The sequence below is a fragment of the Hyaena hyaena genome, unplaced genomic scaffold, assembly GCF_003009895.1.
Source record: "Hyaena hyaena isolate Hyena2069 unplaced genomic scaffold, ASM300989v1 scaffold_30, whole genome shotgun sequence".
NCBI classification, from domain to species: domain Eukaryota; kingdom Metazoa; phylum Chordata; class Mammalia; order Carnivora; family Hyaenidae; genus Hyaena; species Hyaena hyaena.
Window position 1 is genome coordinate 3,185,789 of NW_024080662.1, and position 26,612 is coordinate 3,212,400.

Sequence of the window (26,612 nt, forward strand, 5' to 3'; positions counted from 1 at the left end):
AGTAGAAAAATGGAAAATATGTAAAGCTTTTATAACAAATCAGAGAAAGCAGATTTGTAGCAGCCCAAAGCCAAGGGAGTTCCACCTTTCTTTGGAGTTGGTCCAGAGCAAAGTGAGCTGAACAGCTCCTTCATCGCCAGCGCCTTCATACTGTTTATGGAAACAGAGGAATCCAAACTGGGGGTGGTTTGGGAGCAGAAAAATTCTCTGCTCTAAGCAGCTGGCAGAAACATGAAGCACCCGTCATAGCAACTGTGGCTGCCGGGTCCATCTGAAATCTTTCAAAGGGGATTGCTCATAGATCTTTTCCATGGAGAAGCACATTTAAGAGCAAGGGGCTTGGGGTGCCTGGGTGGCTCAGTCGGTTAAGCGTCCGACTTCAGCTCAGGTCATGATCTCACGGTTTGTGGGTTCGAGCCCCGCATTGGGTTCTGTGCTGGCAGCTCAGAGCCTCAGATTCTGTGTGTGTGTCTCTAAAAAAAGAGTGAGGGGCTTGATACTTGGTGTGGGCAGAGGGAGATGGTCTGGCATGGCAGGCACTCCAGATGCCACAACTACCCCGGCCCCTTCACCTGCTTACAGTGCCCGCTCACTCCAGCACAGCCGGAAAGGATCACTTTCAAGTTTGTCATCATCTTCCCAGCTTCAGACAGAGTGTCTTCTGTGTCTTAGCATCCTCTCATCTGTTCACTGATTGGGACGACCCTGTCTCCTTCCCTCCCAGTACTGAAATAAGTCTTTAAGCTCTCCATTCCTGGGCTGGAGATCCCAACCTCCTCCCATCCCTCTCCTGCATGCTGAGACTGTTTCCTACAGTCTGGCCAGTTCTGCCTTTGGAGGAGAGGTGATGAGTATCCATGGGGAGTGGAAGGGAAGGGCCTAAATGGAAGGCAACGGTGTGGTCTCACCTTCCAGTTGTGTGGTGAAAGGTCTTCAGAGCATTTTCCTTTGTCCCTGGAATCCCAGAATGTCAGAGCCAGGAGAGGTGTGGGGCTCACCGAGTCCAGGCCTCACTTGACAGTGTGGGTACTGAAGCGCAGAACAGGGATCTGAGTGGTCGTGTCACACAGGACATTCCTCCACAGGAGAGGGGACTCTGAAACAATGAGATGTGGAGCTGCATCAAGGATGTAACTTTGACTTAGGGCAAAGAACTTGGTTTATAGGAGGGAGGCCAGAGCCACATGCTAGGATTGAAACATTGTGGCAAGACTGGTGACAGCAGCCGAGCTGACTCCAAGCCATGCCCACTTAGGCTCCTGAATGGAGTCGGTGTCCCCGCTGGGGGAAAGTAGGAGGGTTCTCAGACAACAGGGCACCACTGACATGACCTCTCACGCCACCATTGCTGTGTTGTCTTTTGCATTTGTAGACGTCGAAAAAGCCCAAGACAGCAGAAGCAGACACCTCCAGTGAGCTGGCTAAGAAAAGCAAAGAAGTATTCAGGAAAGAGGTAAGGTTTCTTGGGTGTGGGCACTAAGCTTTGTAGGCTTAAGCCTAAGCCCTTTCCTTTCTTGTCCTGAGTGTTAGGTTAGCCTGTCAATGGGCATTCCCTTCTGTGATGTGACTGTATAGTTGTCACGTGATGAGGGCACAGTGGAGTGGTTCTTTACAGGTGGGTATTAAGCGCTTTCATATCCATTGTCATTTCATCCCCGTAACAGCTCCTGAGGTAGGCAAGACAGGAATTGTCATTCTTCTTACGCAAGGTGGAGGACCTCTTAAGGTTCAGAGAAGGCAAGTTCTAGATAGAAGACCTGAATCCAGGCCCTCTGGCCCGAAGTCCAGTTCTGTTTCTGCAACTTCTTATTTGTTGGCTGCCTTATCCTCACAGGATTAGGAGAAAGCAGCTTTTCTTCATGCTACTGGAAGTGTGTGTTTTCCACTGTCAGGACACTTGCCTGGTCTGCATCAGGGCATCTAGGTTTTAAACTCCAGTCTTGATTCACTGGCTGTTGGAGGAAACAGACCTGTAAATAAATAAGTAACGGCAGCTGTGTGAAGAGTGTGCCACCACAGGACTAGAGGTCACTGTTCAGCGTGTCAGGAAGGGCTCTTGTGTAGGGGTAAGAAATGGACCAGCCGGCACATAACTTCAGGCTGTAGCATATACAGAAGCAAAAGAAAGCCTCCTCCCTCCCAAGGGATTATAAGTAGTCTGGGGTGTTGCACAGTGTATGTGAGGAGTGTTGGAAGATGAGGCTGAACCGTCTTGTGCTTCTTCATACACTTCATGGGAGTGACAGCGCCCCACTGCGGGACCTGGAACTGGGAGGAAGGAATTCCCTGGCTGTACTTGGGGAAGTAGATTGAACCAAGAGAGTATGGAGTCCAGAAGACCATAGAAAAACGTTGAATAAAAGCCCTTTCCAGGGAAAAACCTTCGTTTCTTGCTGTCCCTGTATGAAATTATTGGTGTTTCAGCTCAGCCAGCCAGCAACTATTTGTTTAGTGCTTGCCTCATCATAAAGCCTTGTCCTTTGAACATCTCACTCCTCCCTGAGTTTCAGGGATGGGTAGACCCTGTACAGGGTGCCTCCTGACCAAATGGCTGTCATTGACCTTTTTGAGAGCTACTGGGTAGGATAGACGCTACAGAGACAGCTCGGGAGGACACTGGAGTTGTGTGTTGAAGAGGGTCCTACCCTGGGTCTTCTCCCAGCAGTTGTCCCACCACACATGCTTCCACATGCTTCACATTGTGTGGTAGGGATCAAAGGAGGTGTAATGCTGGGGCGTCTGGCTGGCTCAGTCGCTAGAGCATGTGACTCTTAATTTCAGGGTCCTGAGTTCAAGTCCACATTGAGCATGGAGCCTAGTTAAAAAATAAAAAACGTGTCACACAAAATCTGACCTTCTGTAACAAAATGCCTGTGTTTCTGGGGTTGTGAGCCTCCTGGTGGTAGCACTGGCACACTCTCTGCTATGCCTCCAGGGCTCAGAGAACTCCGTTCCGCTCTCTCTGTGCCAAGAAAAGCACCAAATTTATTAGCTGAAACCTGGGGCTGCCATAAGATTCAGCAGTGGAGTCCTGGCCGTGCTCTTCTTCTCCTGCTTGAAGTCAGGCTTGCTCCGTCTCTCCCAGGAAGTGCTTTCCTTCAGGGGGCCAACCTAGGATCCTCTTCTACCCCCCACCTCCACCTACCATTCCCCCCCCCCCCCCCCCCCCCCCCCCCCCCCCCCCCCCCCCCCCCCGGGCCAAGTAGCATCTTTCTGTCTAAACCAGGCAGCCTGAGTGGCGAGAAGGGAAGGATGGGCTGTCTGATTATTTCCTCAGCACAGGCACTTGCCCTCTCTGGACTTTTGAGCAGTGTGTGCACTTTCTCGTGCCTGCAGATGTCCCAGTTCATCGTCCAGTGTCTGAACCCTTACCGGAAACCTGACTGCAAAGTGGGAAGAATCACCACAACTGAAGACTTCAAACACCTAGCTCGCAAGGTATCCCCTGTGCTTGTGATCTGACAGTGTTCTGGGCAAACCGTGTACCCTTCACCACAGAAAGTGGTTTTCCTTGCCGGAAGCCCAGGCTGGGGACCCAGGAAGAGGGTGGGGAGGTCTGGGAAGAGAGGGTAGGGTAGGGTTGGTGGTTCTCTCACAGACTTGCAGAGCTGAGCTTCCCCTTTCTGGTGACCCCAGCACCGGGCTGCCCCAGCTCATCTCTTGATCAACCCGAGTCTTGGTAAGAAGGGCCCTGAGGCACCAGGCTGGCCTTCACCCCCTGAAATCATTTCCGCTGTGGTCTCTCTTTTTGTGTCCTGGACAGCTGACCCATGGCGTTATGAATAAGGAGCTGAAGTACTGTAAGAACCCTGAGGACCTGGAGTGCAATGAGAATGTGAAACACAAAACCAAGGAGTATATTAAGAAGTACATGCAGAAGTTTGGGGCTGTTTATAAACCCAAAGAGGACACTGAATTAGAGTGACTGGTGGGGCCAGGGTGGGAGGACAGGCGAGCAGGTAGGACAGACTTGGGAGAAGAAACCCTGCGGGCCCCCAGCCCCAGCCCTCTGTCAGGGCCGTGCTACTGGCTCCTGGTGACGCATCGCCCTGGGGAATTCAGACCTTCAGGTTTCAACTGAAAGCCACGAAAAACGAGCTCCATCTACCACAAGTAATCCCTGGGGTGTGGCTGGAGCCCCATCAGAGGCAAGGGCTTAGGGAAGAACCCCGCTACGATCCTGGCCAGGCCTAGCCCCACTCCCAAACCTGGGTCTCCTCCTTGGCGGTGCTGTCAGCGCACAGACCCATGCGCGCCCCCACCCATGACCCCTCACCCTGACGATCTGTATTATATTTTAATGTATATGTGAATATATTGAAAATAATTTGTTTTTCCTGGTTTTGTTTGTTTTTCGTTTTGCTTTTAGCCTCTACGTGCTAGATCACAGAAAGACTTTGTAAGGACAGTTTAAGTTCTCCTGCAAGGTTTAATTTGTTATCATGTAAATATTCCAAAGCAGGCTGCCTTGTGGTTTCGGCCAGCCTTGTGCTATGTTGATAAGATTGATTTACTGCTTAAAATCACTTTACTTTATCCAATTTTTACTGAACTTTTTATGTAAAAAATAAAATCAATTAAAGAACTTGGCATCCGTGTTCCCTAAAGGCTAGTCAAGCATGTTTGTATATAGTGATGTCACTGGAGAAAGGGGAGACGGTGGCCATAGGTGTGTGAAGTCCAGAGTTTATCTTTGAGCTTGGAGTTCATCACGGGCCTTGTTCCCAACAGGTCCCCACTGTGACAGACACTTCTGGCCCTGGAATCTTGTGCCTGTGTGCAGGGTGGAGTCAGCTTTAACAAGTATTCCAGAGCAAAGGAGGTGGGCGCAAGGGCCTCACTGGCTCTGGGCTTCTTTACTTCGGTTAGTAGGTCGGTCTGGAGAAGGGCTCGAGAATTCCCCTTTATACCTCCTGACTGAGGCTGGCATTAGCCCTCGTCCCTCCAGAACTTGAGTTCCCCAAGCTCACTGGAATGCTCTTTGGATGTTTGGGTTCTCTGACCTCCCCCACCATGAGTCCTGACACTGGGCTTGGATACTAGAGGGAGGACCCCTATAACGGGGCACAGCGCACAGGCTGTGAGAGTGGGCAGCTCCTGGAGGAGGCAAGGCTCAGCAGCAACCCCTCTCCCCCACCACCCTTGGACAGACCAGTGGTCTGCACTGGAGGCTCAAGGCTTCAGTCCGGTCTGGGGCCATCTTTACAAAGAGACTGGTCCCATCTCTTCCTCACCAGGGCTGTTGCTTCCCGCAGCAACGCCCTTGGGAAGTCTTGGGCAGGGTGGACAGCTGAGCACTCGCCTGCTGCCTGCTGGGTGTTACACTGGGCACTTTTCACGCTCAGATCCTGCTCATTCGATCCTTAGAACCCTGAGGATAGGAGTTGGTGCTGTTTGGATGAGGAAAATTCAGTTCCTCAGATCCTCATTTTTTTTCATGTTTATTTGAGAGAGAGAGAGAGAGCAGTGGAGGGTCAGAGAGAGAGGGAGATACAGAATCTGAAGCAGGCTCCAGGCCCTGAGCTAGCAGTCAGCACAGAGCCCAACATGGGGCTCAAACCCACCAACCATGAGATCATGACCTGAGCCGAAGTCAGACACTTAACTGAGCCACCCGGGAGCCCCAGATCCTCATTGTTAATGAAGGAGAAAAACACCTATTTTATAGTCCTAATCATTAGCATAGCAAAACACTATTTAACAATATAGCCAAAATGTTTTCCCATGCTGCTGCAGCCTTCAAAACTATTTAAGGTACATTTCCCCTCATAACATTTTAAAGTTACTACAGAAAATGTTTCAGTTAATGTGCACATTAAAAGGGAGTGTTTCTCTTTGGGGTGGGTTTGTGGTGCAGGGGTGCGGCCCTGTGATCTGCTGCTGCTCACACGCAACCAAGTCAAACTCATGGTTTGACCCGAAGCTCTAGGTGTCAGATTTTCCAGGGAAATTTAGGTGGCCTTATGTTAAAGAGTGGTGACCAGGAAGCTGTCGAGTTTCAGATAGGACACCTTTGAAGAGGAATTGTTATCTTAGCTCCCTGTTGTTTTCAAACTCTGTCCCCTTCCACACACCGCTTGACAACACCTTCAGACCCAGTCCCCTCAAGTTGTGAGAAGGGGTACCAGCTAATCCAGAAGCTGTTTGGTGCCCCTCGGCACAGGCTTCCACATTCATCGCCTGTCCAATCCTTGAGAGCCCTGTGGGCTGGCAACTCCCTGCCCAAGTAGCTGCAAGGTCAAGTGCACTGGTCTCACTTTAGCGGACTGGACGCCAAGCCTTTCCTGCTCTCTCCTGGGTTATTGCCCAAGGGTCGTCTCAGGATGGAGGTGGCTGTAAGCGTCCCTTATTTTAAGGACAAGATTTCCACGGTTAAGCAGTCCTGGCTAACGGTTTCGGAGGTGTGGCAGTAGCAGCAGCCTGCTGTTCGGTACTTGCAGAGCAGCCAGCCCCGTCACCTGTCAGCAAGAGGACAGGAGCCACCTGAGGCCTCCCTGGGCCACAATGGAATCCCACGACTCCTGAATTTGGGTGGCTGTGTTGCTCGAGCCCTGAGCCTCACTGATGCCATGATGGCAGCCACTGCTCCTTCCTGAGCAGGGCCTGTCTACTGTAGGAACCTTCCAAAGGCCGTTACCAGCCAGCTGGCTCTTCCTTTCAGGGTGGGAGGGGATGCGTGGGGTGCGGGCGGTTTGGCCGCAGCTGGCCTGCCCTCAGCTGCTCCTCAGGTGGGTGGGATGACCTGCCTGCCCTTGGCTTGTGTGGAAATCACGAAAGCAGCTGGGAAGCAAGTTTGGAACACCCTCTGGAGTCTGGAGCATGAGTCCTACAAGGAGAGCCTTTCTTCCTTTATCTCGGCTAGTGGTGACCTGAGGCCCTTGGTAGCTGGCTTCCCAGGGCCAGTCTGCCTCCAGCCTCCTCTTGGTGCTGGTCCCAGCAGAAGTCACAAAAATGGTCTCAAACTCAAGGCCCCTCAGTGCCAGTTTGAGAGTCTAGGGGCGGGGTGTGGGGGGGAAACCTACCAAATGCGCCATTCTATTTACTGTTACTGTTCTCCAGCTAAGAAAGCTAGAGTTGAGAAAGGTAAAAATCACTCCCTGACACGCACAGCCAGCAAATGGCAGGTGTGGGATGCGAACTCCGGCCTGTGCCTCCAGAGTGCTCACATCTTCTCCAAGAGCATGCTGGCTGCCAGCTCATGGGTTCCTCCCACATGCTCCTCCCACATCCCGTGGACCCTCTTTCTCTTTCTGGGTCTCTGCCTCATAGCCACCCAACTGTCTCTCAGGCCCAAAGAGTCAGAGGCGGCACAGAAGTCCAAAGTTGCCTTTAATAGGAGATACAAAAATAGAAAAACCAGTTGAGGCTAAATGAGGGGGGGGCGGGGAGGAGGGCAGGACCACTCCTCACTGCTAACTCCCCCCACAGCCTGGTCCCCATCTTGGAGGAAAACAGGGCAAGGGGAGCTGAGTGGCGGCTGGATCTTCTGGGTCCCCCCAGAGCAAGGCAGGCTGAGGCCACCAGTGCCAGGAAGCCCAAGAAAGGAAAAGCACCAGAGCAGGTTCCCTGAGAGGCCGGGCTGTGGCGGCACCGCTCACACCACAGAACAGCCCTCAGCCGGGGGGTGCAGGACCCGGACCACGTCTTCGCGGCCCATGGAGGCCAGGGCATCCTCTAGCACCCCGAGGGTGGCACCACTGCCTTCTTTGCCAGCCCAGTCCCTCAGCAGGGTGTGGGCTGGCACCTGGCCCCGGGCCATGACCTCCACAGCATCAGTCTGGTAGCCCAGGCGGCCCGCCAGGCCCTGCCAGCCCTTGTCAGGTTCTCCTGATGCTTCCAGGAGCCGCTCCACTTCCTCTTGCTGCTGCTGAGGGAGGTGAAGGTAGAGCCGGCAGCCAAGTTCAGGATGTGGCCCTGGGGTGGGAGACAAGGGGCACGAGAGGGTCAGGTGGGCCAGGTGCTATGACACAGCCAGGTGCGAAAGTATAGATTGGGAAAGGGGGCTCACCCTGGCCGGGGGCGCAGGGCTCCCGACTGCTAGGACTGTCCAGGAAGACAATGCTGTCTCCGTGCCTCTGGTCCCTGTCGGAGGTCCCCAGCTCTGCGGTCCGAGCTTTGGCCAACTGCTGTCTTTGTTTATGTGAGCGCCAGCTGTGGGGAGCAGGGGGCACCTGCCAACCTGTTCCAGCCTTCACTGAGGCAGAGGGAGCTAGCTGCGAGGCCACTGGGGAGGGTGTGCCACAGGGCAGTGCCCAGACTACCTACCACTTGAAGGCCACGTAGGCGAGCAGACCGAGGACCACGGTGGCCAGGAGGGCACAGTAGACAGGGATAATGCTGCCTGAGGCCCCTGGAGGCTCAGGGGGGAATGGGGAGGAGGTATTGGGGGCCAGGGCTCCCCCTCCCCATACCTCTTCCCTGTCCCTGTCCTGCACCCTCCACGTCTTATCTGTACAGGGAAAGACAAACAGGATCAAGGGCAAGGAATCAAGGCCAAGGTCCCTGGTAGCCCCACTTAGACTTTGCTGCCAAAAAGATTTGAAACAACAGTCCCTTACTACGTAGAGTCAAAAACGCATAGCATGGCATCAGGAGCTGGCTGGCCTTCATCTCTCACAGCCTCCCCTGGGCTCGCCACTCTTGGGACCCCTAGCCCTTCCCAGGTGTACCCTTCTCCCAGGTTTCCAGAAGCCCGCTCCTGCGGTTGTACTCTCTCCATCTGACAAACTGGCAGGTACCACCTACTCTGGGAAGGCTTCCTTGATCTCTTCCAGTCTCTCCCTTTCCTGGCTCCTGTTGTCCCTCCCCTGTCTACTGGGGCATTAAACTGTGTGTCCTGTCTCTCCCACCAAGTCCGTGAGAGCCAACAGACTCATGTTGGTCCCCATGGGGGTCTCTGCACATGAGACAGACCTTGTAGGTTTGTACAAAATAAAGCTGAGCTGCAAGGCAAGTAAAGGCTGCTGCTCACTTCTGCCTGGAGCCAGTGATTTGCAGTCCAGTGCAGGCAGGGTACAGGGACTCCAGAGCTTGTAACTGGACTTGTGTGTGACCTACCCACCTACCCAGTGCCCCCAAACCTGGATCGACAGTTTCCTACCCACATGCGCCTTACCTTCCCTGTGGCTGGAGTTGTGAAGCATGGCTCTGCTGGCCAGCAGCGCTCCCGTGGACTGCATCTCTTCGAGAAGATGTTGGAGTGTCATTCCAACCCTGAGGCAAAGGAGCTGGGACACTCCCAAAGGGGCTAAGTGTAGCGAGACGCGAGAAATTCCTCAGGCCTGATGTCAGGAGTCCCTTGGTAGAGTCTTGTCCCCCTCCCTGGCTCACTCCATCCTGATTCACCTCGGGGCTGGTTACCCGCCCTCCTCCCCACTCACCAACCAGGACCAGTTTCTTCCTGGGTCAGATGGGGGTGGGGTTGACAGAGCTGGCCCCCCTGGCCAAAGCTGGAGAAGCCAGGGTGCAGCTCAGGATGGCGGGGAGCAGGCTGGAAACCACCCTGTATCTCAAAGACCTTGGCAAACCCTTGGTCTGAGTCCAGGGACAGCACGAGAGGACCAGAGACTCCCATCCCCACTGCAGCCAGAGCTAGGCCAGAGGCTTGCTTAGTGACAGTCCCCACCCCCCCCAGACTTCTCAGAATGAGCCTGGGAACCCAACACCCTAAGGCAGCGCTACCTGGAGTGCCCGTGGCCCCCCGGCTCCTGCCTCCAGGGTCGGTATCTAGCCCTCACAGGAGGGCTCCTTGGTGGGTTCAGCACGGGCAGAGAATATATGGGCTAAGGGGCCTCCTGGTCCTTTCTCATCTGAGAACTGAGACGGCCTTGAGGCCAGAAACCTACAGGCTAGGATTACTCAGTCCCAGGACCCATGTGGACCTACAGGCGGATCCTGCTGGGACCTGCTTCCTGAGGCCTGGGTAAGAGAAGCCGAGTCTAGGCTGCGGAGGGATCCTGCCGGGAAGGCATGGAGAAGAAACCTGGGGGAAGGCCCTCTAACTCCCCGACATCCACCACCACATCCGGCCTTGTCTCCAAACTCACTTCCCCGCCCAGTCTGCAAGTGGGTCTGGGACAGAGACTGCGATGGCCCTTGCCACGAGTGGGGCTTGTACATCTGAATCGCTTACCATAGAAGGGGCCCTTCCCGGATCCTGGTTGGCAGGTGGGCTTGTGACTAGAGCGCCTAGACAAGCCAGGCCGGTCTCTGCCCGACCCACCCCGCTGGAGCCTCTACCCCCAATCCCCGCGCGCGCGCGCACACACACACACACACACACACACACACACACATCTCCAGGCCACAAATCTCGCCCGCACATGCCCACACGGACGCCGGCATGATGGACGGCACCCGCGGGATCGCAGGCCTCGAGGTAGGAGACTGAAAAGCAGCCCTCGGCTCTCCAGGTCCAGGAAGATCCAGGGCTCTGTCCCCAAACCCTCTCCTGACCTGCAGCGGCCGTCCCTCGGAGGCTCCCGGGATCCACTCGGGCTGGCGGGGCTCCAGCCTCCGCGCCGCGAGGCTACCGTGGGCTAGCAGTGACTGGTGCGTGGAGTCCCCGGGGAGGCCAACTTCGGCGCGAGGCGGGCGGTCCCGGGCCGCCCGCGAAGCAGCCGCCTAGGCCCGAACGCGGGGGCGCGCGGGGGCGCGGCCATCATTGGCCCCGCCCCGCGCAGGGACGCGCACATGTGCGGAGATGTTGCGTGGGCGCGCTGAGAGCTGGGAACCACCCGCAGGGGAGAAACGGTGGGCGAGGCCCCCAGGGACCGGGACGGCGCGGCTGGGGAAACTGAGGCCACGCGGAGGGAACGAGTCGCCCCGATGGGCTCATGGGCCAGAGGGAAGCGAGGCCGGGACGGTAGCCTAGGCAGGCGGAGACGCCGCGCGCACGCATACTCAGAGGCGAAGCAGCTACAAAACCAGGCCAAGTTTATTGCCGAGACCGGGAGAGCGAGGGGCCGCCTTTAGAGATTAAGGCCACAGTCCGGGCCCCGTGCTCTGCCGGGACGCGGGGCTGGGGAGCCTGGGCTCCCGCCCCACACTGTGCAAAAAGTGCAGTGCTGCCGCTGAGGCCAGTGCCAGACTCCGGACGGTCCCTCTGCCGGCGAGGGGCGGGACTTCCTGGAGTCAACCGCCCACCAATCCCTGAGCTGGGCGGGGGTGGGGTCCCGCCCACCCCCGGAGCCGGGCCGACCCCCGGCCTCCGCCACTGAGTCTCCTCCTCCGGGTTCCCGCCGACTCCTGGGCTTTGCCTCCAAGGGCGGAGCCTCTGGGGGAGGAGCCTGCGCTGTGGGGCGTGGCGGCTGTCAGCGCGCCTCTCCAGGGTTGTACTCTGTCTCCCCCGAGGACACCTGGGAGATGCGCCTGGAGGACCGCCACAGCTTCCGCGCGAACTGGCTGCTGCGCGCCTAAGGGGAGCACGATAGGGAGAAGTGGGCCAGGACTATCGCCCCCACCCCACCCCCCCGATCGAGGCCCACCCTGCCCCTATCCTCACCTCAGAGGGCTGCCCCGCGCCCACCACGATAAGCTTGCCGTCCTCCAGGCCCACGAGCACATGGCTGCGCTCCTTGGTCACAGCCACACTTCGGATGGGCACCTTCATGGGTAGAGGAGGCGCGGCTGGGAGCAGTCTGCAGGGAGGGAGGGATATACTCTCAAGTGCAAGTTAGCTTTGGGTCTCTTCATTCTCTCAGGTACCTTCTCTGCCCACTGGGGGAACAGGAGACAGTGGTGAAGCATGTGCCCACAGACATGTAAGGGGCTGTGGGTACTCGCTGGAGAGGGGCGGGGGAGAGGCGGTTAGCATCTCTTAGTATCTTCTTACAATGACTACCACCCTGAGGATCCATGAACTCATAAATAGTGGAACTCACTTGTTCAGGTGGAGGATGTGCAGGGCACACTGCGCTGTGCCCAGCAAAACAAAGTCCTCCGTCACCGCCAGGGCTGTGGGCTGCTCTACCAGGGGCAGTGAAACCCGTAACTTCCCATTCACTGAGTACAGGTGCAAGGAGTAGGTGACCTAGAAGAAGCAAGAGGTGTCAGCAAGGACAGAACACCAACTACCACCTTCTTGGCTGAGCACCCCTTTTCCATACCTGAGCCCCCACACGCTCCCACGCCGAGCTCTGTACCACAATCTGGCCCTCAGACCCCAGCGCCAGGTGGGACACAGGTCCGGGTAACGTGGCCCCTGGGGGCTGTAGTGCTGCCACAAATTGGCCACGGCGTACGGTGTGGATGATCACAGTTCCATCCTGCAGGAAGGCAGCTTAGGGTGCCGGGCAGGGGTCTCTAATCTCCAGGGGCATTGCCTAGCAAACTTGGCCTCCCCTGGGCACAGGCGCACACACACCTCAGATCCAGACACAGCCATGTCGAGTTCAGTGCTGATGGCCACACAGCTCACTGCAGCCTCATGCCCATATAGGACCTGCACGGGCTTTGATGCCAGTCCCACCGAGAGACCACCCTGTAGAGAACCAGGGCTGGGTCAGAACTGGGAACATCTCACTACCCTGGCCCCTGAGTGAGAAGGCTAAGGCTCAAGAAAAGTGACAGCCTCATCCAAAGCTGGAGGGTCATGGAGCCCCAGCCTTGCTCACGGTAGCAGAGAGAAGGGCAGGTCTGGACTCTGGGGGCCCCACAGGGCTGCCCCCCAGCATACCTCCTGCAGGAGCCGCCACACCATGCACGTGGTGTCCCGGGAGCCCGAGATGAGGTAGATGCCGCAGGTGTCCAATGCAAGGCAGGTCACTACATCTGCATGGGGAGGGGAGGGTACAGGTAGAGCAAAGTAGTCACACCCTCCCTGGCCAGCTTCCCCTACCCACACCACCCCCCATCCAAGGCTGCCCATTACCAAGGTGGCGGTTGAGTTGCTTCAGCAGCTTGCCCCGGGATAGTGAGGTCACGCGCAGACTGCCATCCCAGTGGCCACCACTGAACAGCAACTTTCCGTCGGGGGTCACTGCCAGGGCTTGCCCACTCACATCACTGCCTGGCACCCACGGGCCACTCAGCAGTCGCTGCATCCTGATCCAGTGAGGGGGATGACAGGTGAGGCCGGGCCAAGGAGACCCAGGCCCTCAGAGACCTTGGCCAGACCCTGCCACCGGCCCACGCTCTGACTGGGCCGGGAGACGAGTCAGGAGCCAGGGTATTTAGAGCCCACCCCTGCCCACACCCCTCTGTCCTACTTGGGGTTGCCTATGGTGGGGTCTTTGCTGAAGCTGAAGTAGTTGTTTATGTTACGGTCATAGGGCAACCAGCTGTGGGTGCCCAGCAGCCCACTGGCACTCACGGTCACCTGTGGGCAAGAGGGGGCAGAGGTGGGTGTGGGGCGGAGTCAGAGAGGGGTGCAGCTCAGGTGGGCTCTGCCTGGAGCACTTACCAGCAGGTCTGAGGAGCCCTGGGTGATGAAGGAGTGGGACTGCCGGTGGGGAACCAGGGCCAGCACCAGGGGCACGCCATCACTGATGGCCTGCAGAGCAGAGTACTGGGCTGGCCGTGCTTGAGTGGTCAGCCGGGTGCCCTGCTCCCGCACCTGCAGCCTGGGGTGCCCTCCTTTCCCCTCCCCTCCACCCCCAGTGGCCACACACTAGGCATCATAGAGGCAGAGGTCCCTCTGAGAAACAGTCAGGAGAGATCAGCAGGCCTTCAGGAGGGCATCTCAGAAAGGGAGTGAGAAGCAGGGATGGACACAGAAGGTCCTTCAGAATCTCAAGCTTGGTCTCAACCTTGGTCCCCCAACCCCATTACTTCATACTCCCCAGCCTGCTGGCAGCAGGGGAGGAGGAACTAAAAACGTCGGGCCTGGGGGCATTCTGATGTAAGCGGGAAGGTGAGAAAAGAAGCACCCAAGACCAGATCCCCTTCCTTCCGGTCTCCTTAAGGTTTTCAGAGACGGCTGGGTGAGTCAACACCTTGTCCTGGCCTTGGCAAAGAAGGTGCCCCAGCCCCACTCCCACATTCCTCTCAAGTTACCTCTTTTCCAAAGGTGTCTAACACCAGTGGTCTTGATTTAGGTTTCCCATCTGCCCCAAGAAGTTGGTAAGGACAGTGGAGTTAAACCCATTTCACAGAGCAGGAAGATGAAGTCCTGCCTCCCCTCACCTCCGCAAAGAAGGCCTTCAGCTGGTCCAGGTGCTGGAAGATGCTAGGTGAGCTAGTGTCCATACGTGCAAGGCGTTGGGCTGCCTCCTCAGCTGATAGCCGAGCTGGATGTGGCTCCTGTGGACAAGTGGCCAGTCAGTTCCATGGCATGGGCGCCCCTGACCATTATTGTTTTTCTTTAATGTTTATTTATTTTTGAGAGAGACAGAGCATGAGCATGAGCAGGGGAGGGGCAGAGAGAGAGGGAGACACAGAATCTGAACAGGCTCTAGGCTCCAAGCTGTTAGCACACAGCCAGACGCGAGGCTCACACTCATGAACCGTGAGATCACGACCTGAGTGGAAGTTGGATGCTTAACTGACTGAGCCACCCAGGTGCCCCTCTTTTGTTTTTTTAAGTTTATTTATTGCATTAGAGAGAGTGTGAGAGAAACACTGTGTGCACATGTTCAAGTGGGAGAGGAGCAGAGAGAGAGAGAATCCCAAGCCAGCTCTGTACTGCTAGTACAGAGCCAGACGTGGGGCTTGAACTCACGAACTGCAAGAGAGCCGAAGTCGGAAGCTTAACTGACTGAGCGCGCCATATCTGACTATTAACCTCCAAGCTGGCCTTACCTTTAGCAGCTGACAGGGAGTCTGCCCAAAATTACTGATGATGCCCTCCAGAGCCTTCCGTTCCCGCTCATCCGCCACGTGGTCCAGGTCCACAGCCCCTGCCCAGGGAGGCAGAGCAGTCAGGGCTCTGTCTGTGCCCTCTGCCCTCAGCCCTCCTTACCTCTGCCCCACCCCCACTTGAGGCCAGCGCACTGCCCACCCTCATAGGTGCAGTAATAGAAGACATTGAGAGCCTCCTCTGCGGCCCGTCCTCGTTGCTTGTAGCCAAAGATGAGGTCAATCCATTCGTGTAGGTGGGCAGACACATACTCCGACTCCTGGGGGTGGGGAGGGGGGGCCAATCAGTCCAGGGACGGCTGACCCCCCAACGCCCACCCCTGACCCTCAACCCTGGCTATCCGCCTGTCTATGTTCCTCTCCTCACCAGAGCCTGGCGGTGCTGCTGGATGAAGTCCTCAGGAGAGCTGGCCCACGGCGGCAGCACCACATCGCCCACCTTCTCATTGGTCAGCTGGAGGCAGCCCAAGTCGAAGCCTGGCAAGGAGGTCAGCTGTCTCGCTGTCACCTGCTCCCTGGCCACCCCCAGCCTGTGCGGCCCGTGCCCCGGCCTCCCAGCCCCATGCCAGCTCTTACCGTTCTGGTTCTCTAGGAAGTCAGGGAAGTAGAAGAACTCTGGGATGAGCTCCTTCACGTCGGCGGGGCTCTCCAGGCGAGCCTGCCAGGCTGCCGCCACGGAGTGGAACTGCCGGTCAGAGCAGTCAAACCTGGGGGAGGGGCACAGGCCAAAGTGAGGTGGGGAGAATGGGGAGGGCGAGCATGGCGCTGGGGCAAAGAAGGGAGCCGAAGGGCCCAGGACGCCTGGCGGACCTGCCTCTTCCCCTCATCTGCAGCAACCCCCCTCTCACCCCCACCACCTGCCAGCCACCCCCTCGGGCCGCACCGGCCACTCTGCAGCTGGACGTGCAGGGAGGTGAAGGGTTCCACGCGGATGAGGTAGTGCATCACGCCCGCCGCGTTCGAATAGTGGGTGCCGTAGTGGAACTTGTCGATGGTGCCTGCAGGGTCCTCGAAGCTCTCGTACCTGCAGCCGCGGGTAGCGGGAGAGTCAGCAGAAGCCCTGCCCTGGCCCAGCCCAGCCCCCGAGCCCGGTCTTGCCCACACGCTCACTTCTCCCTCACGAGCTGGGCATGCTTGGGGTTCACCACACCGATGGGCTTGGACAGGTCCCGGAAGACGGCCGGGTTGCTGAGGTCCAAACTTGGGGACACGTAGTCCTGCAGGACCCAGGGGAACTGGCCGCCCACCGAGGGAGGAAGCTCCATGAGGGTCCTGATGGCCTGTCTGCCCAGCCTGCCCCGCCCTCGCCCTCAGGGAGATGGGCAGAGCCCCTAGGTAGGGGCGCACCGCTCAGAGGGACCCCAGGGAAGCAGGACAGTCCATAACAGGATTCCCTTCAGGGAGAAGAGAGGCCAGTGGGGGAGTGGGGGAGGGTGGGTGGGTGTGTCGGGGGGAGGGGCAGGGAACAGAGGCCCGGTGTCAGGCAGCACCCCCCCACAGCGCCTACACTGGGGAGAAGCAGGGCTGGCAGCCCGGAGGCGTAGGGGCAGAGGTAAGGAGTGGACCCTCACCACAGGGTACTGAGAGAGGTCGTTGTAGGTCCGCCCTGCAATGGTGTTGAGTTGCATCAAGTATTCAAAGTTGGATATCTCACGCTGTACCCATTTCTGGGGGGCAGGGGCAGGCAAGAGGTGAGCCAGCTGGACTGTCCGCCACTCCTCCCAGCCGCAGGGCCCTGACCTTGCCCGCCCCCCACACTTGAGGCCTCTCACCTGGGTGAGGCCCGAGGCACGCAGCATTTCCTGGGGGGAGCGGCTGCTTAGGTAGCCTTGGGCGGGGGGTCTCAGGCGCAGGAGCCACGAGTACACCTGGTTCCGTACCTGGGTGTGGGGTGGGGTGAGGCAGGGCTGGGGCCTGGGGGCATGCCAAGGAGACGAGGCTGTGGGCCCGCCCACCTTGCATGGGAAGTTGAGGAAGTAGTTGGCCTGATCGATGAAGAAGAGCTCAAGGGCTGAGCGGCGCAGGTTAAAACGCCGCAGGTGGACCTCACGCAGCTGGGCGAGGGGGCGCCGGAAGTCATGGCCGATGCCTGTGCAGACGGACGTCAGGGGCAGGAGTCACTCACCCCTGCCCCGCCAGACCCGAGCCATCCCCAAATGGTCCTTCTAACCAGCTCCAATAGGACGTACCCTCCTCAGTTTCCACGCGCTCGGCGCTGCAATCATAGAAGTACACGTGCTGTGTGGTGATCTCCAGCAGCCCTGGGACCACGGCCACCACCGTGACCAGCTGGCACTCAGCGGACAGCACTAGCTTCTCATGCTGCTCATCCAGTTCCGCTGCCTGCATCCTGGGGGCCAGCACTCGCTTCAGGCTCAAGGTTCTAGGACCCCCTTCCGGGTAAGCCCAAGGACCACACTCTCCAAGTGCCATCAGGTCATGAGGAACATACTGTCAAGCTTCCCAGAAGAGAGGGAGGAACTGTCCGGGGTCCAGTGCCCACTGACCCCAGTTCCCACCCCAAACCCGGGCCCCTAAATGTCTGGCCATGACACCAACTCTTACCCCTCGTCTCTCCTATTCTGGGAGGCGGGGCAGGAGCATCCTAGTCTGGCTTGTGTGTCTCAGTCCTGCCTGTGGCTACCTAGTTCTGCAAGAGTCACTCCCAGTTCTACTAGACAGCTCTCCCCAGCCCCGCAGCTCCCCCCCCCACCTGATTTTGGACAGCCCGTTCAGGGTGTTTAGTTCTGGCACAGATCGCTGCCCCCCACCCCGTGGTCAGTTCTCTCCCCAGCCCCACTCACGCAGTCTCCAGCGCAGCCAGCTCATCTTCGCCGAGCTGGTCTTCCGGAAGCTCCTCTGGCAGGGTGCTGACTTTGGCCTCCTTGGTGACTGCTAGAGGCAGTGAGGCCTCCTCGGTAAGTGTCAGGGGGGCCTCTCCTGCAACGGGCCCATGGGTGCTCAGCAAGAGATAGGCAGGGCAGGGCCTGTGAGGTTGGGCAGATCCCGCTCGGGACACCCTCTCTCACCCAGGTTGTCCCGCAGGGCGCTAGCTTCCAGGTGAGGGTTGAAGTGATGGTTGGGCACTAGCTTCAGACGCATGCGCGAGTATGTCTCGGCACTAGACAACTTCCAGCGAGGAAGCGGTGGGTCCCTGTAGATATGTCGCAGATGGTGGTTATGGATGGGCACGGACGTCTGTAGAAGTCCCTATTCTTCCCAGGCCTCACCCCAAACAAAGTTTTGCTGTCCAGGTCCCTCCCAGGGAAGGGTCAGGGGAGACCAGCCCCGCCCCCACCGCCTTCCGCCCGAGCCCCGCCCACCTCAGGGCCCAGGCCCCACAGGGGCTGGAAAGCTGACGCCACAGCGCCCCCCAGTGGAGCAGAGCCGTCGAGTGCTGCGCTGCCTGCTGCTTCAGTGTCGCGGCGTAACGCAGCCCTTCTAGGCTCGCACGTCTCTGCGCTGGTTCCAGCACCAGCTCCTGGGGGATGGGGTGGAGGAATGGGTCAATCTCACTGGCCGCTTCCTGTCCCCTTGGGGTTCTCCACCTTGTCCCACCAGCCGTCCTCTGGGCGCAGGAGTGGAGCAGCTCCTCCGCACCCCCCTCCACCCCTCCCCGGCTCCTGGGCCGGACACCTGGAAGGCCCGTCGACTGTGTGCACGCTCCCGCTGGCGCCGCTGTCCACTACTCATGAGCGTGTCGTAGCAGGCATTCCAGAAGCCCGACATGAGGTCGTGGCTCTTCGCGTAGGTGTCCATTTCGAACTGCGACATGGTGGGCTGCACCTGGAGGATTGGGCAGGGAGAGGAGACCAGCGCTCCATGTGGGTCCCCAGTCGCCGTTTCCCTTCCCTGGCCCCCACCTGCAAGTACCTGTTTGTCGATGAAGTGACGCCATTCAGGTGTGGCACAAAAGTCCTGGAAGTCCTCGAAGAAGGTGGGGCTGCCGTTGGTGGGTGGCAGGGAAGGCAGCCCCCACTGGAGTCCCAGCGGCCCGTAGGCTCGGTCCAGCAGTGTGCGCACCAGCGGCACCAGCCACGAGCAGCGTTCCGTGGCTGCGGCAGCTGCAGCCGAGGGCTCCCCGTTCTCGGCGGTCGTTTCTGGGGTTGGGGTGTTGAGTGCCCGCGCCAGCGCCGACTCTAACTTGGAGAGCACATAGCAGGCCTCCTCGCGCCGCATGGGCACTGACGTCTGCAGGAGCGAGTGCAGCTTCACATAGGCCTGGGCATGCAGCTGTGGGCGGAAGGCGGTTGTGGGTGGCGCCCCGGTTCCCTACACCTGCCACTGCCGAACCCCCGACCCATCCCGCGCTCACCTGAGGGTCCTCCAGCAGGATGTAGCCGAGCACCAGGCGCAGGCCAATCTGTGCCATTTCTCGCAGATCCGCTGTGCCGTTGGCCAGGTGTGGCCAGGCTCCCATGCGGTCCAGCAGGCTGCACACGCCTTCGAAGAGCTGCAGCGCAACACGTTCCAGGCAGCCATCACCAGAGGAGCCCATGGGGAGGGAGCAGGTAGGGTTTAGCCTGGGGGCCAGGTAGGGTTTGCGCACAGACACCATTCTGAAGCACCCAGAGTGCCCGTGTGCACTTGCCCACCTCCCAGACCGGATGCCTGCAGGCTCCTGTGAACGCGCGGCCTCCTGTGGCTCATAGGCCTCTGAGCTATCGCACCTTCTCACTCCACAGCTCCTGATTGCCGTGACCCTCGGCGCACAGGAAGTCCTGCAGCAGACGCAGCAGCCAAAGCACCTGCTGGGTGAGGCTGGCCAGGACCCCAGCGGGGGCCTCTTTGATGTCGGTCAGGGCTGACTCCAGCATCATCTCCAGGAGGCTGGGGATGGGCGAGGGACTCAGGTGTCTGTCTGGCTGTCTGCTTTCCCCTCAGGCGTCCCGGAGGTCCCTGGCTCTGCCAAGCCATCTCCTCACCTGCGCTTGATGCAGTCTGGCGGCCGCACCAGTGTGGCTGAGGCGCCCAGCTGGGTGAGCACCGAGAAGACCTGGCCACGCTCCCGCCAGGCGGCCTCGTCGCTGCCTCCCACGCCCCGCCACGCCACCGAGAACAGCACGTTGGTGAGCAGGTTGCACAACTCCTCCTCAGGGGTTTGCTGTGGGCACAAAAGGGTGTGAGGGCGTGGGCAGGGGAGGGGAAGTGCCGGCTCCCACACTCTCCCTGCCGAGAACCCCTTGCTGACCACTAGCAGGGACAGCTGGAGGCAGACATTCAGCCGACAGACAGCCTGGGGCCTGGAAGAATGGCGCAGGGGCCATATTAGCCACTGCCTGAATATTCCAGAGAGAATCCTGGGCTTTCAAGGACTCCTAAGAATAGATGGTTCACAAATTGCCCCACAGCAATCCCAGCCCCAAGAACCATTCTGGAATTCTCTGGAAGTATGCCATAGAATAAGCAGAGACCCATGCCCAAACCTGGGCAGATTCCTTGGAGCTATAATGCCCATGGGCCCTGTCAAGTGTCTGCCCTATAGACTCTCTTCAGGACTTTCCAAAGCCCTGGTGCCCCCACTCTGCCTCAACATCGTCTGTCCCGTTCCAGGACCCCCCCACCCCCACCCCAGGAACACAACTGCAGATGAGAGCAACGAGGGGGCAGCACCAGGGCTGACCGGCAGCTATAGTCCTGATGTCAGACGAGACCCCACCTCTGGGAAGTCTATCCTGCCTGCCCTGTGTCCCAGAGGCGTCCCTTAGAGCCCCGCAGTGGCAGAGTGGACCCGCCTCACCTGAAGGTTGCTGGTATTTGAGGTGTCATCCCCACTGACGGCGGGCTCCGGGAGGCTGCCGTCCTCCAGCACGTTGGAGAGACTGGAGCTATGGCGGCCATGGGCCACGGGGAAGGGCCGGGGCCCATCCAGCGGGGAGGGTGTGCTGGGCTGGCTGGCCGGAGTTAGAGTCCCGCTGCCGCCGCCGCCACCCACATTGTTGCATGAACCCACGCTGGCCCGTTCCAGGCCCAGGTCAAAGGGGGTACAGAACGGGGAAAGAGCGTGGTAAAAGCTGTCAGGGTCGGGGCTGGGGGTTTCTGAGGGCAGGAAGACGTCTGAAGACTCAGGGGATTCGGTGGGCGGCTTGCACAAGGCTGGCTCTGGGGACGTGGGTGTCTCTGGGGGAAAGGGCAGGGGACCGCCCGCTGTGGCAGCCTCCAGGACGTACAGCCGGGTCAGCACGTCCTGCCAGCCAGCCTGCTGGGCCAGCAGCTGCACGACGTCTGGCTGTCCGTGGATGAGGTGGAAGAGCTGCCGGGCCAGGGCACAGCAAGTGAGGGCCTCATCCAGCAGTCACCCCCGCCCCAGACTCCCAGCCCAGGGCCTTGGCAGGGGGAAGGCCTCCAGAGAGCCCTCATCACAGGCATGGAAAGTGAAGCCCCCAGGCTAGAAGCCCCCTCTTCCACAAGCTCTCACTTCCCATACTCACCTGGCGACAGATGTCCAGGCGGACGCTGAGGTCAGCCTGAAGGGACAGCTGCACCACAGCCAACAGATCCGAGAGGTTCAGGCAGTCTGGGAAGATGGCCAGAGAGACCCTGAGGGACTGACCCCAGAAGGGGGACCTCGCTTCCCTGCCGGCTCAGCCTTGGCCCCTGTACCAACACCTTCCCTATGGCCACCTGCCCTGTTTCCTGGATCCATTGTACCCTTCTACCTGGCCTGCCTCTTGGCCCCACCTAAGTGTATACCTGCCCCCAGGAATAGCCTGTACAGGCCCTGGCAGAGCTGGGGGGAAGCAGCCCCTTCCGGCAGGCAGGCGATCAGACCCTGGAGACTGTATTCTCGCAGCCGGAGCCGCTGGCGGCTCCGCTCAGGTAAGCGCTCGTTCTGCTGCAGTTTGCGCAGGATCTGGGGGTGGGGGTAGGGTCACAGGGAGGTTGTCACCATGGGGGAAGGAGCTACTGGAGGAGGGGAAGTCACACCTCCCTGGCCCTCAGGCAGGGGCCATGTCAAACGGATGCTAGGGTTGGGGCGGGCTGGGTGTACCTTGCAGACCCGGTCGGGCAGCAGGGGCAGCGACCTTGGCTGCACCAGCAGTGCCAGCAACACCTCAAGGTTCCCCTGCTCCAAAAGGAAGACAGCCAGAGCCTCCTGTGCTGGTGAGCCCTGCAGCAGTGTCTGCAGCAGGTCCAGAGCACCCACCACCTGGGGACACAGCAAGTGACACAAAGTCTCATTCGGGGCTGGTCCCTCCCTGCAACATGGTCCACACTCCACCCCTCACCCAAGCCTCACCCTCACCCGCCTCCAGCCTACCTGGCCATGGTCACCCGCGGCCGCCAGAAAGCTCAGCATGACCTGCCAGTCGTCACTGGCGGAGCTCCGGACCAGGAACTCCCGCACCAGGCCAAAGAGTGAAGTCTGCACTGTGCGCACATCGTCAGCCGCTAGGGGGTGCTCCCGCTGTGGGCTGGGCCGGTCCCAGCAAGCGCAGCCACCCAGGGCCGGGAGAATGCAGGGCAGTGGAGGGGAGAGAACAAGGAGGGAAGTGGGCAGGTGAGCTGGGGGAGCTCGACCCTGTCCGCAAGGCCAGAGGCAACTGTGTCAGCCCCGCAGCCTCACCTGTAATGGGTGCGCAGCGCATCCAGGATGAACTGAACCCCATACTTCTTCCGCAGCTTCTGTCTGTGCTCCCGGACTATGCTAGACATGTACTGGACGTGGCCTGAACCGGAATTGCCAGAGGCCTCAGGCCACCAGGCTGGGCTGGGCCCCTTCAGCTGTCCCTCCGGGACAGCGCCATGCTCCCCCCAGATACCCCGGGGCAGAGAGGTCCCCTCAAGCCACCCAAAGCGGGGTTATAGCTTCTCAGAACCTCTACCCCCCACCCTGCCCGGTGGCGTCCCCTCATCCAAGGCCCCACACCTACCCAGGCGCACAGCAAAGTCGCTGGGGCTCCACAGGTGGAAATTGAAGAGCAAATGCTGGTAGAGCAGGTACAGGAGGGGCCCACTGCCCTCCGCTGCCACCTGCTCCATCAGCAGCTGGGCAGACATGAGCACGTTCATGTCCATGGCCCAGCTGGGAACCTGGGGCAGAAGGAGCCAAGGTGAGGTGGCTAGGCCCTGGCTGCGTTACTACTGAGCCTCCTGGCACCCACCCTGCCCTGCACAGGCGGATGGATGACACAAGCATCCTGCCTACTCGAAACCCTCTGATGGCTCCCCGCTGCCCGAAATGCAAGCCCGCCAGGCTGCCACGCAGGTCCCTAGCCCCAGCGGGTGCTGCTACTTCCAGCAGACCAGCAGCCGAACATTGCTGCACCTGCCAGACGCCACCACCTCTCCCAAGAGTCTCTCCTCGACAGACCCAGCTTCCCCTTCTTAATCCCCCCACCCAGACCCTCCGTCAAACAGGGCAGCCCCCTGCCCGCCTGCCCCACCTTGCGCAGCAGGGCCCCGATGATGGCAGGCCCCTGGCACTGCGCCAGGCTCTCTTGGTTCACCGTGTGGCCCTGCAGGAAGTTCCGCAGCATCAGCAGAAAGGCAGCCACTGCATTCCTCTCCATGCGCTCTTCTACCCGCCACCAGGAAGGGGACAGACGTGTGTCAAGGGGCCTGCCAGCGGCAGAGACTTCAAGCATTCTGGCCTCCTTGTCCTGGCAAGATTTCCTCGCCACCCCAACCCAGGCACCAGGGCCACTTACCGGAGGACTTGCCCAGCGGGAGAAGCAGGCCCTGGGTGTTGTGGCTAGAGGTCAGTTCAGGCCCCACGAGGTCATGTGTCACAGCTGGACCCGCCTCGGCCTCTTGCGGCTGGGAGGCCACTCGCTCCAGCAGGGGCAGCAGGGCGCCCATGCCTCCCACACAAGTCACCACGTCCTAGGGGAAGGGCTGGCTGTGTGAGGGCAGCTGCCCACCGTTTCCTGCCCCGTTCCACCCCAGCAGACCTTCCAGTCCGGGACCCTGGGTCCTATAGGTTTGCTCTTTAGGGCTTGTCTCCCAGAGACCTCTCAGGGCACAGTTCCACTCCCCAGCCTGCCCTGCACACACACATGCCCATGTTCATGCTCCCCATGTGTGCACACACACCTTCACATCCCAGGTCTCCACCCTGTGGCCTGTCAGGCGGCCATCCAGCCTGTGGCCAGGGGACAGGTCCAGGCAGATGTTGTTCTTACAGGCCTGGGGGCAAGCAGCAAGGGTCAGTTGAGAGAGGAGGCGGCACACAGAGCATGGGGGCCAAGGGGAAGGTGGCAGGGGTGAGCCGGCTGCCCCCACCCCATACCTGTGGTGAGTAATGGAGGAGCAGCTTGGTGCTAAACTCATGTAGTTCACCCTCGGGCTTGAAGGGTGCCGTCTCATTGGGCCCTGGGGAGTGGGCAGGGGAGTTCAGACCTGGCTGGGCCTCTGGCCAAACCCCATCCAGAGCCCGCCTCTTCTCTGTCTGATCAGAGGACATATACCCCCAGGGATGCCTTCTCCCTCCTGGACTCCTAGTTTCTAAGTCCAGGACACTTTATGGGCCCCAAGCAGCCGGGGCTAGTTGGGGGGGGGCGGGGAGGGGCTCAGCTGGGGCAGGGTGAGGCAGGTGGTGCATACCCAAGGTGCTCAGGGCCCGCAGGTCCGCTTCCTGCAGGGCTTCATGGAAGATGACCACGGCCCCCAGCTCGCCCTCCAGGGACGTGGGGCTGCCCCACCGAGTGTCCTGTGTGCCTGCGAGGGTGGAGCTGATGCTGCCCTCCTGCAGGGGGGCCACCAGCCCCGACCCCCAGCCAAGCTCTGCCGTGGCTGGGACCGACTGGGAGCGGGACAGGGAGGGGTGTGCGTGAGCCAGGGCGGCAGGGACTGGTGGCGGAGGCAGCCCCGTGGTGGTGGTCGTTGTGCGGTGCCCAGCGGAGCCGATACAGCAGGAGGAAAAAGGCTGCGGGGCCAGGGTTGGGGGAGCGGTCAGGTCACAGCAAAGCCTGGGGCTCCATCTATATCCGGTTCCTCACAATGACCCCCAAGTCTGCACAGACCCTAGAGGCTGAAGCCTGAGGTCTATGTGGGGTGCAAGTGGGGGACACAGGGACTCCAGGCTTCACCCTGTCCAAGCTGCTCCTGCTACCCAAGACCTCCCCACACCCTGCCTGGCACACCTCACTGAGGGAAGGGCAGCGGAGGGGCGCTTTCTTGACCAGATAGCCATCTTTGTAGACATGGACCAGGTTCTGGCTGAAGGGCCGGCGCCCAGGCACATGGACAATGGCCACGGAGTGCTAGGACAGAAGCCACAACATCAAGCTGTGGGCTACCACTGGGGGCCTCCTCCACCCACTCCCCCTGGACCGTATGAGGATAGGGGCTCACCCAGGCAGAGTCGGCAAAGGACACTTCAGGCAAGCTCATGGTCAAGTACTCCTTCCGGGTACACACGGCCACTACCAGTGTCCCAGCTGCCGTGAAGAAGCCCTCAAACCCTGAGCCACTGCTGGTGAAGAAGCTGGGGGAGGGGGGGAGGCCAAGCCAGTTATACCTGCTGCTCTCCTGCTCACCCCGGCGCTGTGCCCCGGCCCCTGGTAGTCACCCACCTATACAGCTGCTTTCGCTGAAGTGGCCGTGAGGGGGCCAGTGCCGCAGCTGTGGGGTGCAGGCAGAGCCAGGCATGGAAGGTGAAGCCGGGTCCTGGCCATTGCTGCACGGGGGGTACCATAATACCTGCCATGCTAGGCGCGAGGTCAAAGTAGTGCAGGGCTCGTGCCGGGCCCCGGTGCCGGGCCATGCCCGACAACGCACGGATGATGGCACCGGCGTGTCGGGCGTTCCCAGCCTCAGCTCCGCCCGGCCCCGAGTCCAGCCCTGGCGGGGGGCGCAGCAGGCAACGGAGCTCTTGGGGCCGCAAGGACACACGGCCTAACGCCTGCAGCAGCGCCAACAGCTGCTCCTGGCAGCGGGCCCCCAGGGCGGCCCCTGTGCTGAGCGTCTCCAGCAGGTAGCCCACCAGCCCCGCCTGCACGCACGTGGCACGGCTGGCGGGACAGCTGTCACAGAGCCACCAAAGGCGTTGTGCGAGGAAGAGCTGCAGCTCTGCCGTGGGCAGGGCTGGCAGCCACTGCATCAGCATCAGCACCGGCTGCTCGTTCAGGATGGGTGGCGGTGGGCACATGCTGTGGTCCCCCTCCACAGCCTAAGAGGAGAGAAGACAGGATAGTTTCGGGACAGCTGGCATGGGACGGGCCACCCTGCCAACAGCAGGACTCCCCGGCCTCAGTGGATTTGCCCTCAGTGTGGCAAAGCAGCATGTGCTACTCCATCCTGCTCACGGGGCACATCTCAGGTTCGGGAAAGTTCAGGACAAGCACCGTTAATCTCCCAAGCCTTGGCTTTTGGTCTGGGTTGGCCTGAACCCCAAAGGTGTGTTCCCAGGATGATCTTGGGGCTTGCTCACACATACCAGAATCTTCGCCCCAGTGACACTGACACACGTGGTCAGGCCACATGTCACACTGTACTGCCCACAGCCAACACAGTCCCCAAGGTGGAGAGCTCCCTTTCCATGGTAAGTAATCCTGCCTCAGTCCTGACTGCCTCTGGGACCCTGACCCCAAAATGCCCTTGCCCTCACCATGTTGAGTAGCTCCTGTAGCAGCCGATGGGTGGGCGGACCGTGGCTCTGCAAAACCTCGTGCAGGTGAGGGTAGCCAATACGCTCTTTAAACACCTCCTGTGCAGGGTTGTGTGGGGAAGAAGCGAGCATGTGTGTGGGCCCCAGAGCAAACTCATACTCCACAGAAACCATGGAGGAAGCATCATCTTCCAGGGCTCCCCCCGCCCCCGCTCTGCCTCTGGGTCACAGCACTAGCAAGGGCGAGGGGCTGCAGATGGATGTG

At 59.8% G+C, this 26,612-nt stretch overlaps 3 protein-coding genes across 12 annotated transcripts in view; 1 reads left to right on the top strand and 2 right to left on the bottom strand.

Moving 5' to 3' along the window:
* Positions 1–4,585, top strand: part of SETD2 (SET domain containing 2, histone lysine methyltransferase) — a 122,287-nt gene extending 117,702 nt beyond the window's left edge. Inside the window, exons 19-21 of the mRNA XM_039228242.1 lie at positions 1,373–1,453; positions 3,337–3,438; positions 3,764–4,585. Of these exons, the coding sequence (XP_039084173.1) occupies positions 1,373–1,453; positions 3,337–3,438; positions 3,764–3,925 (345 nt within the window). The 3' untranslated portion in view covers positions 3,926–4,585. The remainder of the gene's footprint in view (positions 1–1,372; positions 1,454–3,336; positions 3,439–3,763) is intronic.
* A 2,727-nt stretch (positions 4,586–7,312) lies between these two features.
* LOC120229377 (death domain-containing membrane protein NRADD-like) lies at positions 7,313–10,846 on the bottom strand. Of its 3 annotated transcripts, none has more exons than XM_039228351.1 (5): positions 10,456–10,846; positions 9,116–9,181; positions 8,266–8,449; positions 8,009–8,151; positions 7,313–7,914 (listed from the first exon to the last, which is right to left on the bottom strand). In XM_039228351.1, the coding sequence occupies exons 2-5, from the start codon at positions 9,177–9,179 to the stop codon at positions 7,595–7,597; spliced, it is 711 nt and encodes a 236-aa protein (XP_039084282.1). In that variant the 5' UTR covers positions 9,180–9,181; positions 10,456–10,846; the 3' UTR covers positions 7,313–7,594. The 3 variants fall into 3 exon arrangements, with proteins under 3 accessions (XP_039084282.1, XP_039084280.1, XP_039084281.1); XM_039228349.1 differs by having other exon boundaries at positions 9,116–9,247; XM_039228350.1 differs by lacking the exon at positions 10,456–10,846 and having other exon boundaries at positions 9,116–10,420.
* Positions 10,847–10,918: 72 nt separating this feature from the next.
* Positions 10,919–26,612, bottom strand: part of NBEAL2 (neurobeachin like 2) — a 29,322-nt gene continuing 13,628 nt past the window's right edge. For 6 of the 8 annotated variants that reach the window (XM_039228341.1, XM_039228340.1, XM_039228345.1 and 3 more), the window contains 43 exons: positions 26,348–26,446; positions 25,314–25,909; positions 25,093–25,225; positions 24,882–25,001; positions 24,343–24,664; positions 24,029–24,111; positions 23,833–23,925; positions 23,448–23,622; positions 23,184–23,317; positions 22,671–22,830; positions 22,364–22,466; positions 22,058–22,211; positions 21,788–21,946; positions 21,490–21,649; positions 21,228–21,313; positions 20,537–21,049; positions 19,722–19,900; positions 19,467–19,626; positions 19,112–19,249; positions 18,670–19,029; positions 18,433–18,582; positions 18,120–18,277; positions 17,826–17,950; positions 17,601–17,736; positions 16,986–17,146; positions 16,569–16,885; positions 16,368–16,463; positions 15,907–16,031; positions 15,680–15,820; positions 15,373–15,503; positions 15,164–15,273; positions 14,939–15,056; positions 14,740–14,837; positions 14,125–14,241; positions 13,403–13,492; positions 13,209–13,318; positions 12,872–13,044; positions 12,677–12,771; positions 12,365–12,481; positions 12,108–12,266; positions 11,883–12,031; positions 11,504–11,639; positions 10,919–11,414 (listed from right to left, as the gene is read on the bottom strand). In XM_039228341.1, the coding sequence (XP_039084272.1) occupies positions 11,313–11,414; positions 11,504–11,639; positions 11,883–12,031; positions 12,108–12,266; positions 12,365–12,481; positions 12,677–12,771; positions 12,872–13,044; positions 13,209–13,318; positions 13,403–13,492; positions 14,125–14,241; positions 14,740–14,837; positions 14,939–15,056; positions 15,164–15,273; positions 15,373–15,503; positions 15,680–15,820; positions 15,907–16,031; positions 16,368–16,463; positions 16,569–16,885; positions 16,986–17,146; positions 17,601–17,736; positions 17,826–17,950; positions 18,120–18,277; positions 18,433–18,582; positions 18,670–19,029; positions 19,112–19,249; positions 19,467–19,626; positions 19,722–19,900; positions 20,537–21,049; positions 21,228–21,313; positions 21,490–21,649; positions 21,788–21,946; positions 22,058–22,211; positions 22,364–22,466; positions 22,671–22,830; positions 23,184–23,317; positions 23,448–23,622; positions 23,833–23,925; positions 24,029–24,111; positions 24,343–24,664; positions 24,882–25,001; positions 25,093–25,225; positions 25,314–25,909; positions 26,348–26,446 (7,041 nt within the window). In that variant the 3' untranslated portion in view covers positions 10,919–11,312. The remainder of the gene's footprint in view (positions 11,415–11,503; positions 11,640–11,882; positions 12,032–12,107; positions 12,267–12,364; positions 12,482–12,676; positions 12,772–12,871; positions 13,045–13,208; positions 13,319–13,402; positions 13,493–14,124; positions 14,242–14,739; positions 14,838–14,938; positions 15,057–15,163; positions 15,274–15,372; positions 15,504–15,679; positions 15,821–15,906; positions 16,032–16,367; positions 16,464–16,568; positions 16,886–16,985; positions 17,147–17,600; positions 17,737–17,825; positions 17,951–18,119; positions 18,278–18,432; positions 18,583–18,669; positions 19,030–19,111; positions 19,250–19,466; positions 19,627–19,721; positions 19,901–20,536; positions 21,050–21,227; positions 21,314–21,489; positions 21,650–21,787; positions 21,947–22,057; positions 22,212–22,363; positions 22,467–22,670; positions 22,831–23,183; positions 23,318–23,447; positions 23,623–23,832; positions 23,926–24,028; positions 24,112–24,342; positions 24,665–24,881; positions 25,002–25,092; positions 25,226–25,313; positions 25,910–26,347; positions 26,447–26,612) is intronic. The other 2 variants (XM_039228343.1, XM_039228347.1) reach the window with 2 other exon arrangements.

Excerpts from the sequence above, each read along its gene's own strand:
- LOC120229377 (XM_039228349.1), bottom strand. The coding sequence starts at position 9,206 with ATGACACTCCAACATCTTCTCGAAGAGATGCAGTCCACGGGAGCGCTG. Across the intron at positions 8,152-8,265 it reads GCCTACGTGGCCTTCAAGTG|CTGGCGCTCACATAAACAAA; the intron begins GTAGGTAGTCTG and ends TGCTCCCCACAG. Across the intron at positions 7,915-8,008 it reads GCCCTGCGCCCCCGGCCAGG|GGCCACATCCTGAACTTGGC; the intron begins GTGAGCCCCCTT and ends CTCCCACCCCAG.